This window comes from Malaya genurostris, chromosome 3, assembly GCF_030247185.1.
Source record: "Malaya genurostris strain Urasoe2022 chromosome 3, Malgen_1.1, whole genome shotgun sequence".
NCBI classification, from domain to species: domain Eukaryota; kingdom Metazoa; phylum Arthropoda; class Insecta; order Diptera; family Culicidae; genus Malaya; species Malaya genurostris.
The window spans coordinates 244,239,336-244,255,723 of NC_080572.1; the positions used below are offsets into that span (position 1 = coordinate 244,239,336).

General features: G+C 37.7%; 1 protein-coding gene across 1 annotated transcript; it reads right to left on the bottom strand.

Annotated features, from left to right (window-relative positions):
• Positions 1-5,556: 5,556 nt before the first annotated feature.
• LOC131436090 (cuticle protein 12.5-like) lies at positions 5,557-14,541 on the bottom strand. Its single transcript, XM_058604574.1, has 3 exons — positions 14,404-14,541; positions 14,025-14,285; positions 5,557-6,092 (listed from the first exon to the last, which is right to left on the bottom strand). The coding sequence occupies exons 1-3, from the start codon at positions 14,413-14,415 to the stop codon at positions 5,946-5,948; spliced, it is 420 nt and encodes a 139-aa protein (XP_058460557.1). The 5' UTR covers positions 14,416-14,541; the 3' UTR covers positions 5,557-5,945.
• Positions 14,542-16,388: the final 1,847 nt, after the last annotated feature.

Genomic DNA, 16,388 nt, shown 5'->3' on the forward strand with positions numbered 1-16,388 from the left:
GCGAGTCTGGGATTTAGCTGTCACATACTGTTAATCATTACGGTGGAGTATAGTTTCACTATGAACTATTTCATACCTTGCTGGTGCTTGAAGGTATGGAAGAAATTTGGAGATATAACACATGGGCTGAAAAGTCCCGGGCCTCACACATAGATGGCACTAATTTCTTTGCCGACACCTTTTTTCAGTTAATACTAACCTTTAAAAGACAGCCGTTAAAATTTCATGATATTCTATTCATTAGTTTGTGAGTTAATGTACTAAGAGTGGCGCTTCTTATGATATTTTCGGAACAATGAGTTAAACAACAAGTTCGTTCGCAACAAATTTTTGCTCAATAATTTTATAAAAACAAATATTTTCAAAGTTAGCATTTCTTAAGCAAATTTTTCCGTAGAATCGATTTATGGTAGTTAAAAGATCCGCAAAATTCACTATCATGCCCGTTTTGCTTCAATTCCTCTTTTCTCTGACTTTACTTCGAAAACTAACTGTGAAACTCTGGAAAAAATTGAATTCGACCAATCGGAAGGTATTCCTGGCATGTTCATAAGTAATATAAATAGATTGTTTTTAATAAGATTGATCGTAAATAACTGTATTCTGTTTTACCCCCAGTCATCTTCTTCGATGAGTTTACAGAAAAGAAGTTCTACTGATCGGGGTTTGGACCAATTATGGTTAAACAAGACAGTTCTATGTTTCGAATATAACCTCAAAAAATAATTAACAGATAGTATCCATGATCGCATGCTTAGCGCTACATCGTTTTACCCCAATTTTCCCACCAATTCCGAAGCAGATCCAATATAACCTACATAAGTGGAATGACAGTACTAGTCCGTTTAACCCTCTTTACCCAAATGTATGTCATAAGTTGTACCTATGGGTGAACATTCTTTCGTTTTTCGAAAGCAGGCGGATTGCGGTTGATGAAAATTGATTGATATTACGGAGGAAGACCTAAAAGTAAGATTACGAATGAATTCAATGACCGCACGAATCTTGTTAAATCGTTTTACCCCAATTTATTTCATAAGTCTTATTTCTAGCTAATTTTTTTTTGGCAAACCGAAAGTAGGCAGATTACGGTTGATAAAAATCGATTGATATTACGGAGGAAGACCTAAAAATAAGATTACAAATGGATTCAATGATCTACCATTCGGAAGCAGATCCAATACAAACTATCAATATTGGTTTATATTACATGGAAAAAACTTCAACGATCCAAATACATTTTATGATTTATAACTTATAACAGTTTTTAGGTAAAATTTTCCTGAATCCTGAAAGGAGTCTGGTCGAATCGATTATTGATAAAACAGATGGGTTATATTATACTAACATTTTGTTGAAAATACGCATTGGCTTAAGCAGCTCGCAGTAACATGATCAATGTACGTTGATTTGAAAAATAATAAAAAAAATTAAAGTGAAAAAAATATGTTTTTATTCTATCGTTTTTTTGCAGAGATAATTATTTCTCTATTTTCTCATCACCACTCATCAGTATCGTCAGTGTCTTCTGCTGACAGTGATTTGTCCACGACGGACTGATACGACTTATGAAATAAATTGGGGTAAAACGGTATAACAAGATTCGTGCGGTCATTGAATTCATTTGCAATTTTACTTTTAGGTCTTCCTCCGTAATATCAATCGATGTTCATCAACAGCAATCAGCTTGTTTTCGGTATGCGAAAGAAAGTTTAACCAGAAATACGACTTTTGATATAAATTGGGGTAAAACGGGTTAAACAGGCTAATACTGTCATTCACATTGTGTTTCATTGGATCACAGATGTTTGTACGTAATATGAACCAATATTGGCAGATCGTATTGGATCTGCTCTCGGATTGTAGATCATATTTCAACTGAATATTATAACTAGAAAAGAAATGGGGTGAAACGGTAAATCAAGTTTGCTACTGTCATTAAACCTATATGCAATCGATTTGTTAGACTTTTTTACATCAGAAAAACTCTATTCGCTCTTCTGCAAGTTCTTCGGTTTTATGTTATATAGTTAAGCTTGAATACAAAGCAGTATAAAAAGGGAACTTGGGGTAAAATGAACATGATAGCGTTTCGTGCGGTCCTTCTAAATACATGGAATCGATTTTACTGACCATTTTACACAAAAAAGTGCTTCGTGGTTAGCTGTCTCAAAAAAAATCGTCGCGTTTTTGGTCCATTTTCTCCCCACTGTGCGTTGGTTTGCTGACCTCAAACGTGGTCGTAGAGACACCGATGATGCAGAACGCAGTGGACGTCCAGATGAGGCGGTAACCAGAAAACATGAAAAAAATCTAAAAAATCGTTTTGAATGATCGAGAAGTGAAGTTAGCTGGCATCGTAAAGATGTCAAAAGAACGTGTTGGCTTTATATTGCATGAGCATTTGACTATGAGGAAGCTCTGGGAGGAAGTGGGTGCCGTTTTTGCTCACTGTTGACCAAAAAGGAGAACGTATTGATGATTCTGAGCAGTGTTTGGTCATGTTTAAACGAAATAAAGCGGATTTTTTGCTTCGATATGCGACAATGGATGCAACATGGATTCATCACTTCACTCCGAAATCAAAACTATCGTCATCTGAGTGGACAGCAACTGGTGAACCTCGTCCAGAAGCACAGCAATCGGCTGGAAAGGTTATGGTTTCGGTATTTTGGGACGTGTGTGAAGTAATATTTATCGACTAGCTTGAGAAAGGAAATACCTTGAACAGTGAATATTTTATAGTGTTATTGAAGCGTTTGAAGGCTGAAATTGCAAAGAAACGACCGAATAACAGATCGGCTGAAAAGTTCGTATCGTTTCTATGAGAGGGCACCACTAGAATTAAATCCATACCATTTTCAGTTAGTACCAACCTTCAAAAGATACGTGTATAATTTTGACAGCTGTCTGATTATTAATTTGTGAGATATTGCATTTTGAGTGAAGCTACTTTTGTTATTGTGAGAAAAAACGGGAAAAAAGGAATTTCGTGTGTTGATGAAACACTACTTTTTGATGAAAAAAAGTGCCGCCGAAACCAAAAAATGGCTTGATGAGTGTTATCCAGACTCTGCACCGGGTGAAGCAACAATTCGTAAGTGGTTTGCAAAATTTCGTACTGGTCATATGAGCACCGAAGACGATGAACGCAGTGGACGTCCAAAAGAGGCTGTTACCGATGAAAACGTGAAAAAAATCCACAAAATGATTTTCAATGACCGTAAAGTGAAGTTGATCGAGATAGCTGACACCCTAAAGATATCAAAGGAACGTGTTGGACATATTATTCACGAATATTTGGATATGAGAAAGCTTTGTGCAAAATGGGTGCCGCGTGAGCTCACAATCGATCAAAAACAACAACGAATTGATGATTCTGAGCAGTGTTTGGAGCTGTTATATCGAAATAAAACCGATTTTTTTCGTCGACAATGGACGAAACATGGCTCCATCACTTCACTCCGGAGTCCAATCGGCAGTCAGCTGAGTGGACTGCACGCGATGAACCGAACCCAAAGCGTGGAAAGACTCAACAATCGGCCGGTAAGGTTATGGCGTCTGTATTTTGGGATTCGCATGGTATAATTTTCATCGACTACCTTGAAAAGGGAAAAACCATCAACAGTGACTATTACATAGCGTTATTAGAGCGTTTGAAGGACGAAATTTCAAAAAAACGACCTCATTTGAAGAAGAAAAAAGTTTTGTTTCATCAAGACAATGCACCGTGTCACAAGTCGATGAAAACCATGCTGAAATTGAACGAATTGGGCTTCGAATTGCTCCCTCATCCACCGTATTCTCCAGATTTGGCCCCCAGTGACTTTTTCCTGTTCTCAGACCTCAAGAGAATTTAGAAGCAATGAAAAGGTAATCGCTGAAACTGAGGCCTATTTCGAGGCAAAGGACAAATCGTACTACAAAAATGGTATCGAAAAGTTGGAAGATCGCTTTAATCGCTGTATCGCCTCTGATGGCAATTATGTTGAATAATAAAAACGAATTTTGGCAAAAAAATGTGTGTTTCTATTAAACGATACGAACTTTTCAGCCGAACTGTTATGCAAAGAAAAAAAAAATTGTTTCATCAACGCACCGTGTCACAAGTTAATCAGAACAATGGCAAAACTACATGAATTGAGCTTCGAATTGCTCCCACATCCACCGTATTCCCCAGATTTGGCTCCCAGCGACTACTGGACGGCAGAACTGAAAAGAAATTTCGCAAGAATGAAGAGGTTATCGCTGAAACTGAGGCTTATTTTGAGACAAAATATAAATCGTTCTACAAACGTGGTATTGAAATGCTAGAGCGGCGCTGGAATGATTCCGTTTCTCTTGATGGAGATTACGTTGATGAATAAAGTTAATTTTGAACCAAGAAATCGTGTTCTCTTTGTTAGTCCCGGGACTTTTCTGCCAATGTGTTACGTACCGTACCGAACGATCTCGTCTCTTCTGCAATATTTGCTTCACCTTCGCATTCTTCTGGTGGTAATTCTAACCATGTTTATTCACTAGGACAACAAATATTTTTTGTCAACTTGTAGTAACATTGAAAATGGTCAAAAACGGGAACATCTAATAGTTGAGTAACAATCAGAATGAGATAAATGGGTAGCGCTGGACAGTAAAACTGGGGAGATGGCAAAATAGAGAAAAAATCGGTTCTATAATTAATTGTAGAACCGTCCATGAAAACATGCAACATTTCCCAACTTTGCAGTGCATTAATTCTATTATCTTGTTCTACAAACTCTACACTGTTCCAATTTTTGTACTGATCTGTTTTGCTGGCAGTCAATATGAAAATCTAAAAAATAGTGCGTGACTTCCCAATCAACAACATCATCCTGAACAAATAATTTACATAAAATATTCTTCAACTGAGTTATCTAACCTTCATTGAAGAAGATAAAACGATTACACATCTAAAGCAACATTTCCGAATTAATACGTTTAACTCGTGCATCCACGATATTTCCTTGACTCCAAAGAGTGCAGAGAGGTTCGTCACTTGTTTGTACCCAAATAGGATACAGCATGGCATAACGAATCAAGAAGTGATCTCGCACACGATCATGCAACGAGCATGAAACATGGCTCGGTAGATCGATTTAATCGGTAGTTCGTGTGCTGTTTATTCAGCTGATATTGTTCAGTCATGTGCGAAGATCGTTTTTACATGTCTCGGATCTCCTCAGAAACTTAAGCTGTTCTTGAAATCGTATTGAACCGCTGAATTACTAGAGTTTTAGATTTATGTAAATAGCTACATGATGGAAAATTGTATAATTTATTCAGATCTAGCACTATAATCTAAGAGCCCCCGGCTCAAGTCCTCGTAATTTTATGACAATATTTTTTATTGCTGTGCGGCAGTTGCAGCAAGCACCAATAATTTCAACATTAGGCTGTTGATTTAGAAAAGGTTACTTCGGGGTGTTGTTGAACATGGAAGGCACACCTTCTTCGGTAGGTGTTCGTTTTTAAAATTCGAATTCGTGAGGGTGTTTTCTCTATAACAGGTTGGGTCAATCCAAAACGCCGAAGTTGATTTCTGTCTCTTTTTTATTTTTTGTAGTTTTCTTCACAAATAAATACAAAAACTATACATCATATGTACACAATTAGACTCATTTTGTTCTCGTTTTGAGATGCTGGTTCCCGCACACTGCTATTCGATGATCGATGATGACTTAATTAAAAAAAAACCTTCTAAAATCTCAGCTGCCGGTAGCCCCGTTGGAGCCCCGTTTTGGACAGATCCAAAAGCTTGTTTGTGATTGTCTAGGAATGCGTTTGGCTGTGCGTTCATCGGGTGAGACTTCGGCGCATGCATGAATCTGCTAGTTTGAGTAAGTGGTGTTGGTGTTGATTGTTGATGACGGGTGGGGTGGTGGTGGTGTCGGAAAATTGACCTCAGAAGAACGTCGCATCACTTAGTGCAGATATCCGTGAGCGTAGGCCAGAGGGGCGTGGTAGGCTGGGGCAGCAACGACAGCTGGAGCGTGGGCAACGACTGGAGCAGCATAAGCATGGGCAGCATAGGCTGGGGCAGCGTAAGCAACTGGAGCCTTCACAGAGACCTACGGATGAAGAGGAAAATAGAAATATAAAAAAAAAAACAAATCATGAATTGTCTGTTCTGGTTTGTTAGCTTCCAATGGGGATCAGGGTTGAGCCAGATATCGTGACCATGTAGACGACTAGCATCAGTTGGTTAAACTAGGCACAAAAGGCTGACAGAATGCATGTTGCACGATCAATTGACGAAGTTGTTGTTTCGAGGGCTACCGCTCAATCGAGATGAATAGGCTCAATAGGCAGTTGACTAATTGGCGGTATTGTTTTTGGTTCAATCGAAACGGTATTACGACCTTTTGGATGGAAGCTAATACTCACGAATAACACGTTAGATTGCTCTTGTGCGGGGAACGGTTTTCAGTTCGGTGCATAATGCTATTTGATTCATTGTGACACTTGTGTTTGGAAATTGTTTGGTTTTCAAATTCTAAGGGTTTTTAATGTGACCTTTAGTTTATGTACCGCTCTATTTATGAGTAAGCAGAACCTAATTGGTAGATGAACATTTCCAATTATTCGAACACATTCACTCTAATAAATTGCAGTTAGATTTTTACCAACATATTTAAATAATGATTTTTTCATTCGATTCATATTTAACAGATTGGAAAAATTACTTGCGAATGCGCAACTATGCAATGAAAACCGTGAAAATGTTATCGCTGAGACGGGACTCGAACCCGTAGCTAGTTCCTAACCGGGGAAATTGTTTTGCCAATTAAACTATCCTAAAACTACTAAAACACATGAAGAGACACTCTATTTGACTAGAAGAACCAAGCATGATTCGCTTTACTTGGCCGCTACAGCATTCAATTTCTCTCACTATGGAAACCCATCCAACAGAAAATAACACATACTGTATCGCAAGTCTATCTTTACTGTCTGCTTTGCAGTCGGACGCTGATTTGTGATTTTGTCTCTTTTTGCGATTATACGTATTGAAAAAACTAAATCAAATCATTGAATTTGTTCCACAATAAGTAGTTTTAGAAATCAGAAGCAAATACGTGACACATTCAACTCATTTTCGCACAGAAGCGATGTTGAAATTACGTGATCAAATCACACTCCAGCAAAATATCTATTTTTTGGAATCTGATTTAGAGAAAATTTCTACCGGTTTTTCTTTTGTCTATCAGGTGATTAGTTGTGTTTCATCACATCCATAGTAGTTCAAGTGGCAGATCAATTCTCCCGGATGGAAGCAGGTCGCGGACACGAGTCTCGTCTCTGAAGTTATTCTTTAGCAAGTTTTCTTCTTTTTTTTTTGTATGTGAATTCATTAGTCATTTTCCAGCCTGTCTTTCGATGGTTACTAATGAAAAGTAAAACTGTGCAACTTTACGTCGCACCAGATAAAATGAACCAAATTAATTTTTCCTTCTGATGCCTTTCAATGTACGTGTTTTGATAATTGAAAAGAGACATTTTTGTTTTTATTTTTATCAAAATAGTTGTTTTAATTTTTATCAAACTAGTTGACTTAAACAACAATACAGTTTAGTCATTCATCTTAGTGAACCTGATATTTGTGATACGCACTGTAGGTATTATTTTGGTGAGCCCATGTACTTTAGTTGCAAAAACAAGTTGATCAAGCGTAATATATAACTATGAGAGTAACTATGATGAACATAACATTTCGTTCAATATCTTTGAAAAGTGATGTCAGGTCTTTTCTATTTTTCGCGAGATGAAAACCGAATACAAATTATCTGATTTGATTTTTGTTTTCATTGCGTCTGTAATGCTGTATTTCTGAAACTTTTATGATAATATTCTCATGTCGGCAAGTTTTGCGTTCATTTCACACTTACCTAAAATTTCATGCGGCAGCCGAGACGATGTGGTCTCGGCAGCAAAATAGTTTTTAGTGTGAGGTTTTCAATTCGGCTTATCATTTTTTGCCTTGCGGAGAGCATAAATTCACTAATTGATTTCTTCACTCGAGATATAGAGCCTTTTCGGTAGATATTGTACCTAATGCCAATTATGACAGCCATTTGGAAAATTTTTGATAAGTTGAAGAATTGTTTTCGTTACTTCGTTTTTACATGACGATGTGAAAATTTTGGCGGAGCTACTACTAGTGCAACGTGGGCAAGTTGGTGATTTGCTGCACAATTGTTTTAGATGTACCTTAAATTGTTCTGTAGTGATTTTATCGGTAGTATTGTAAAACTTAACAGTGATAAGTTGCAAAACCGATTTTAATATCATTTAGGAATTAGCCAATTTTAATATATTTAAAAATCTTCTAACAGTCTAAATCAATCTAACAGAAAAAACAATTCTAAAACAATTGTAGAACCTCTTGAATTTTCAATAAGTTACAGTTGCTACTTGGAAATTGTCTTAGAAATGCATGAAACGTGTAATGTGTCTTAGAAATGCATGATCTTGTGTGATCTAACTTTTTTTGTCAGTAAGTTGACTTAAGAAAAATTCGTGATAACATCAGATCTCGACGTTTCATGCATTTCTAATACAAAACAAGAACAACCTTGAAAGTTCGCGTAAAAAAACTGGGTAACTGTGCTGTGTAAAAAATCTAGCGGTATTTGGAAAAGTGTTTACCAAGTAGAAATCCGCCTACACGGGTAAAAATCCATTGCCGGTACCATGATTGAAAATCATGAAATCATGAATGATGTCTATCATGAATAATAAGTCATCATTTCATGAGTAAAAGGATTGGTATCATGAACAATAACACATCTTTCATGAAAATTTTCATGATATTATTTTGCTCATGAAATTTCATGAGAAGGCATGGTTCATGATTTCATGATTAAAAATCATGGTACCGGTAATAGATTTTTATTCGTGTTTAAAGGCGCTTTGAGCAGCCTCTAAACACGAATAAAAATCTAATCACTTATGGGCTCTTACATTCGAGTTTGCGTACAATGGTAATTCATGTGTGTAAAGTCGTATGCTGCGGCAATTTTTAACGAATTTTAACTTGTATCCTTACAGGAATGAATTTTAACTTGTATGTATACAGGAGTTTAAAAAAAGTTTGTCTGAGCTTGGTCTATTCTTTGTGACCAAAGTTTCTTAAAATTTTCGAAACGAATTTAGTTAAAAATGAAAAAAATGTATTTATTTTATTTCGAATAAAGTGTAACGGTTCCCTCATTCATCTCATACATATGAGCACTAAATTCCTGAGTTAGAGTCATTGTCAATTTTCAAACTATTTTGAATGCGTTATTAATTCTTAGAGTTGCGAAGATATTGTATTCAATTTTCTTCGCAATTCGTATTTTCGCATCGTCCCAGTAAATCCGAGCATCGGACGCATCGTGCAAGAAAGCTTTTGACTGCGTTTCAAGCTTACATAGTGTATCGATAGAACAAAAGAGTGAAGAAATACCAAAGCAGAGAGCGGATGTCTGATACGCAGAGGATGGGATATATCGGGGTTGGATTTTCAACTCCGAACATAGGGCCAGAGTTTTTCTGGCCCTAAGAGGCAAATGACCTTAAGGTTAAAGCCTCTATGATCGAAACAAAAGAATGTATTTCACACCCTATCGGGGATACGTCGGCTCGAAAATGCCTTGTTTGATGTTACTTCGCTCTGTTTCTATAGCGATACATAATGTAAACATAAAACTATTTTAGGTCGACGCGGTTGATGCAAATGGTGCAGAATTGTCCGATGACGGGCCGATCGAAGCGCTACAATCGGCCCCATATCGTGCTCAATCGGTCCGATAATCGGACCGATGATCGGACTTATGCGGGTCTACAAATTTCACTGGGGTGATGCACCGATGAGCTGAATGCGAAACGTAAAACAAGTAAAAACAGTTATGTGCACTGTAGCACAAACCGGTACCCATGAGGTACCAAAACCTAAATGTCTAGATGTATTACATATGTAATCGTAATACTTATGTAATTGAACAATTCACTTATCGGCTAGAAAAATCGTTGGTTTTGTTTGTCATATTCATTATCATATCATATCTTGAGTAAATACAATGTTGATGACAGATGCTCAAGCTTTCAATATACCACCTGAAAACTTACATTCCTGTCATAAATCTACGAGTAGTGCTATCTTTCGTGAAATGCCAGAAATATATTGCAGAACTCAATATTATGAAACATGTTGCGTAGGTGCTCCGATAATATGTTTTGTTAATTCGTTAACTTCATACATAATTTTAATCGTGAATATGACTTATTTTACCAGTGTTGGTGATTGCGAAAATTTGACAGAAGTTGCTATATTGCTATCTATATTGTATACAACATTTTCAATCCGGTAGAAGATGCTACAAGAACTCGAGTCTCTCAATGCATGAATCTTGAGAGAATTTTGCTACATTTCTTCGCTACACTTCATACTCTGAGTATTTCACGGCCTTAGAAAAATTTACAATCTGATAATGATTGTTGCTGTGGGGAATTTCCCAAGAGAGAATCGCAAGTTGACAATTATCGCAGAAAATCGAATCGATTTAACTTGACGATTCTCGTACTAGGTTGCAATATTTCAAAACCCTTGTGTGGAGCATTCACAGACATTTTCATAAACACAACTTATACAAAGGTTATATTCATAATGATTCTATCGCAATTATCAACGGCCTGTATAGAATCGGATCGCGAAACGAGAATAAGCGACCGTTTGTTGCTTCAGAGAGGATCCCACAGTAGCGAGCTAACCTTTGATTCTCAGAAATGTCATCGAGAGAGAGTTTTTTGTTGTTTCTATGATATTCGTCTCTCTATGATGGCACTGATTTAATCGTGTGTCGAGTTGCGAGTGAGCGTTCTTTGATACAATAAAAGCCATCCTTGTATTTTACTATGGAGCGCCTTTTCAAAATTTATCCTGTACAAGAATGGGTAGAACTAAATCGTGATTATCTCCTTAAAGCAGCAACATAATTTCTTCTCCATACCATCGAAATATGTTCAACAATTTATGCTGAAATGTTTAGTAGAAAAAGATTTCTAAAAATAACTCAAATTTGAAATTTTCTAAAACGTTTGGTATGCACGAGCACTCGGGTGAAATTCAGTGCCAAAATAAGAGGCGCTATATTCCACACACATTTGAATCATCGCACAAAACGTATCATGTCAAACCGACACATAGAAATTCGGACGTTTTTCAGTGATTTAATGCTGTGGGCTTACGTTTTGTTCGCTAGTAAAGGAGACACTAACTATGGACGGTAATAAATCATGAGTGTTTTTAATTAACTAATATTAGGAAGACACATTGGTACATGTTGTTGTATGTCAATTTTGTCTTACAGTTTATAACCAAAATGCTTTTATAAATGATTTCATTCTTTGTTACAGATCAAAATATTTGACATGAGCTGTACACTGTTCATTCGGTTCATAAGCAGAAGATGTGAATGCTGAGTGTGATACTTGTTGTGATTGACTGATCACCTATACATGTATGTAATTCCTTGAAAACTCTTCAATACTCAGATACATGGTAGTTCTCATAGACAATACGAGTAGTAAAAATTTGGCTATTAATAACAATGCACCACAACTTTATGAGTTGACAAATTCGATCAGTTATTAAGAATTTCATAAAATGCTTCTTTTAATATTCTTATGAATTACGAGTTATGCATTGTTGTATGACACTTCCCAAAAAGGGACTCCTGAAATAACTTGCGTTATAACTTGAAAATATTTGTTTACCTTTTTATAAAAAAAAACTAACTACAGAACTACAGAAAAATTATTCGAAATGTGTCTTTTTAAAAGATCGAATTTTTCTGTTGCACTTTGAGGTTTGATGGTGTAGGCTTTGACTCATTAGAAACAGTCGAGTTTCGGGTAACCCGACCCGAACCCGATGGATATTGGTCGATATGTTTGCTCGGGTCGGGTCGGGTAGAAGTGCAGATTTTATCATTTTCAACGGGTACGAGTCGGGTTCGAGTTAAATAATTTGGTCGGGTTTCGGGTTCCGGGACTTTTTTCGGGTTCGGGTAAATATTTCAATTTTTTTTATCGGGTATGGGTCGGGTTCGGGTTTGGAAGAAGAATTTATTTCTGGTTCGGATCGAGTACGGGTTGGGTTCGGGTTTGAAAAAATGCTTACTCGACCGTTTCTGATACCCATGTTATGAAAAAGTCATCTGTATGTTTTATAGGGGCATATAAAGCAGATATACGACAATAGTGTCTTATATCTTATATATGATCAGTGTCTAATGGTGAAAACAGATTGGAAAATTGACATGCAAATGCTGTGCTTGGTCAGCACGGCATTCACTTTACAGTCCTATATCTAAGTGTGTGTGTCCTGCTGAATTTGTTTCCATAGATATAGGATTGTAAAGTGAATGTCGTGGTGACCAAGTTCAACGGAGCATACTCGGTTCTTCTAATCAATTGGGCTGTCTCTTCATATGTTTGCGTATGCAGGATAGTTTAATTGGCAAAACAATTCCCCTGGTTAGGACTTAGCTGCGGGTTTGAGTGCCGCCTATGCGGTAATATTTTCTCGGTTTTCATTACATAGTTCCATTCCCATGTCAATTTCAAAACTGTATTCCGCGTTAGACACTATTGTCGTATATCTGCAAACCTACAAACCATACACCTGATTTTTTTATTACATGGGTATTTAAAATGGTAGGGTAAGCATTTTTCAAACCCGAACCATGCCCGTACCCGATCGAAAATGAAATAAAACCATTAAATTTTGAAATGGTGCCCCATATTAAAGTAAGTAATATTAACGTAACAAAATGTGTTTTCCGGATTTTTGTCCGGTGATTGCCGAAATCATCAGAAAATTGCTGAAAATCAAACTAGCGTGAAATATACATCATTGAAAAGGAATCTTTCTTAGCTTTACGGTGGTACACTGCTTTCATAGATTAGATTAGTTGTTTTTATGTTACAGTTACTGAAAGACGAAAAAGGGTGTTCAAAAGCATTTATAAAAAAATTAATCATGTTTATTTTTGTTTATATAAGCTATAAAAAATATGAATATATTCGCATGTTTTTGTTCCCTTTCACGAAAGCAGGAAGCCTGTGTTTGCCCAAATCGGAAAGAAAATGTAGGAGTTATGATTATTTTTGTATTCATAAACTAATTACATACGTTAAAACGTACTTTTTTTGCACCTCCAGTGACTGTAACCTAAAAACAATTATTTTGATCGACCGTCAAGCTAAGAAGTGTACCTTTTCAATGATGTATATTTTACGTTAGTTTACTTGGTCGCACTTGTGTCTTTCGGTAATCACTGGAGAAAGAGCCGAACACACATTTTATGTTGATTTCTCGATAACGCTTCGTTGGAACAATATTTGATTTTATTTTCGCACCCAGCGGCCTCAAATTGGGCTAAAAAGTTTTTTTTCTCAGAGGTAGACGCAATTAACGAAAAATTTGTAAACTAGTTTTATAGACAGTATAAGTTCGCACTTTATACCATAAATAATATTCCATAGACCTTTGTGTAATAACTAAGGTTTTATAGCTATTAACTTTAAGGTTAATCGTTCACCTTGGACTGACACAATTTTTATCCTATAAGTAAGCCATGGTGAAGTAGCACTTTTTTCAAAATTTGTGTGCGTCCGTCCTGCATATATCACAAAATTTTTGAATTTAAATTCATTATCATACTGATAATCGAAGAATATATTCTCAACTGAAGGAATTAACCTTAGTCGATGAATTCAGTTTCAATTGATTGACATTTCCAAAGCAATTCCAATTTTTGTGTTTTTTGGCACTTTTTGAACTGCCAAACATTAATCACCAGCAACTAAACCAAACCTCTCTTTAAATTCAATTTCAACCAACTGAACTGGTTCATACAACGGCACTCTTGATTCATCTAACGAATTCCCGATCGATTTTTCGAAATCTCTTCACACAATCACTCATAATTTCCTAGATTTCGGGGATCACTTACCTTGTAGGTGTTAGCGTAGGAGGTGGCCAATGGGGCAACAGCCTTAACGACTGGAGCATGGTAGGCCAGAGGGGCAGCAACGGTCTTCACGACTGGGGAATGGTAAGCCAGGGGAGCGTGGTAGGCAGCAGCGGCGTATGGGGCAGCATAAGGAGCTGCGTAGGGAGCAGCGTAGGGAGCAGCGTAGGCTGGGGCACCGTAGGCCAGAGGAGCTCCGAGGTAGGCAGCCGAGACGGCGGCGAAGAACAGTGGCAGGACCAACTAGAGAAGTTGGATGAAATGAAAAAAAAACAACATCATTTTCACAAACAATATTCACACTGTATCACATGGTAAACTAGAACACTTTTTATTTAGAAAACTTAGAACTTGCACTCACGAGCTTGAACATTTTGATGTGAGGTTTTAGTTTTGCTGCTGAAGCTTAGCTACACTTTGACTATCTGAACTGGAATGCATTTCGGAGCTTTAATCCTGACTATTTATAGTTGGAAAATCATTGGTACCCTTCTGAACTTACTGAAGTTTCTTACAAAGGTGACATACGGTCACATAAACACCTAAAGAAACACACACACACGCCCGACCCGAGTGCCACAACCATCCGGCAAAAGACATGCGAGACTAAGAACAGCCTATCCGAGAGAAGGAGAACAAACTGTCGCCTGTATCTACTATCCGAACAGACTAAGAATTGGTAGTAGGCCTACCACTGACTACCACTACAACATTCGCTATCGTAGCAAATGGATCCAACCAAAACGGCGAGGGCCGCTCCACGCCGTGAGCTGGCAAACGCAGATATCTCGCAGCTTAATTTTTCATTATTGCTGCTTTGTTTTCCTTTCCTTCGATCGGTTGCTTGTTGCCGCGGGTGGCGTTCCATTCTGATTCAATCCGAGTGTCGGGGTAGTCTTGCAGCTACCACTTTGCGAGGATCGTATATCCGAACGTTTTGAGTGTTGCGCGAGAGGTGGGGCCGGGCTGGGAAATGTTGTGATCGGAAAACATCGACACATGGTTTTCGTTAGCGCAGTGATGCCCGTAGCTTGGCAAAGGAAAGGTTGTTTGAACGGAACAGTAATTTGAGCAGGAAAGTTCAATTGCAAAAGTTACCGACTCAAAAACTGATTGAATACTGCTCTACAGCTACCGGAACTAGCATGTTTTTGTTTTTCCTGTACAATGCAAGTTTAATCGGAATCGTTATCACAACAATAATTGTAAATGAACGTTGAACGTGTAACCAGCGAAGATTAAACAAACTATCAACATTGACAACCCTGTTTGGAGCCCACCGGCAAGAAAATTGTCCGCACGTTAAGCGATCATGAAATCATTATACGACCGACCGGTGATGGCAGAAGGAGGGAAACCATACCCCCACCCAGATATCGTACACGCTATGTGTATTATGGAGGTACTTCACACGCTCGTTTGGGGACCTGGCGGGCTACCCTGCGCTACTGCTGGGTTGGTCCATGATCTTCTGATAGCCGCTGCAGCGTTCGGCTGATTCATTCATCTTGCCATTGCTTCGCCAGACGTTCATTCACATGCACAGTCGGGGGTGTGTTGAATGTTAATGGTCTAGTGATTTCAATGCAGCGTGAGAAATTTGCGCCCAACAGTTTTCGGAAAGTGTGATGTTTTCATACAGCTGATAATGTGACAAATGTGATCAAAGTTTCGTTTAGTACATTAATTATGATTATAGAAGTGATTGTTGGTTGCTGTTTTGGTGGAAACGAACATTGATAAGAATTGTTCTGAAAACACATAGCTAAAATTATTGAATTGATTAAAATCTGTTCCCTCGGCGAATACTACTCCTATTTATTTGATAGCCCATAACCACAGAAAAAACAAGTAGCGTATGTAGAGTCAGTAGTAAAAATCAATCAAATATTCTTCACGTTTCGTGTTCGAATCATTAGTGCTTAAGCTCTTCATATTAAACAGCCAGTACAACAGTGACGCCGTTTTCAACTGCAGTGACAACTGAGTGCTCTCCGATGTAAAGATGGACGATGAACGCACACTCTACAGTTTTTACCTTTTCTTATAAATACAAAAAAAAAATCATTCAGTAAAAACCATTCAAGCGAAGAGGTTGTGTTTCGATTGTACTGGCTCGTGAGTTAACGGCTGCTACCGAGACAATTCTAAGCTTCAGGTAGTTAAACTGCCCATAGCAAACGCAATATTCGGGGCGTTTCCCGACTGGAAAGCTAGCAACGAAGGCCATCCCGTTCATACGCACAGAGGTGTAGAGACACAGAGGTGCGAGAGCATAGAAGTGACGAGTCACAGAGGTGCCATCGCATAAAGGTGCGAAGACGAAGGGGTGCAAAGGCACAGAGG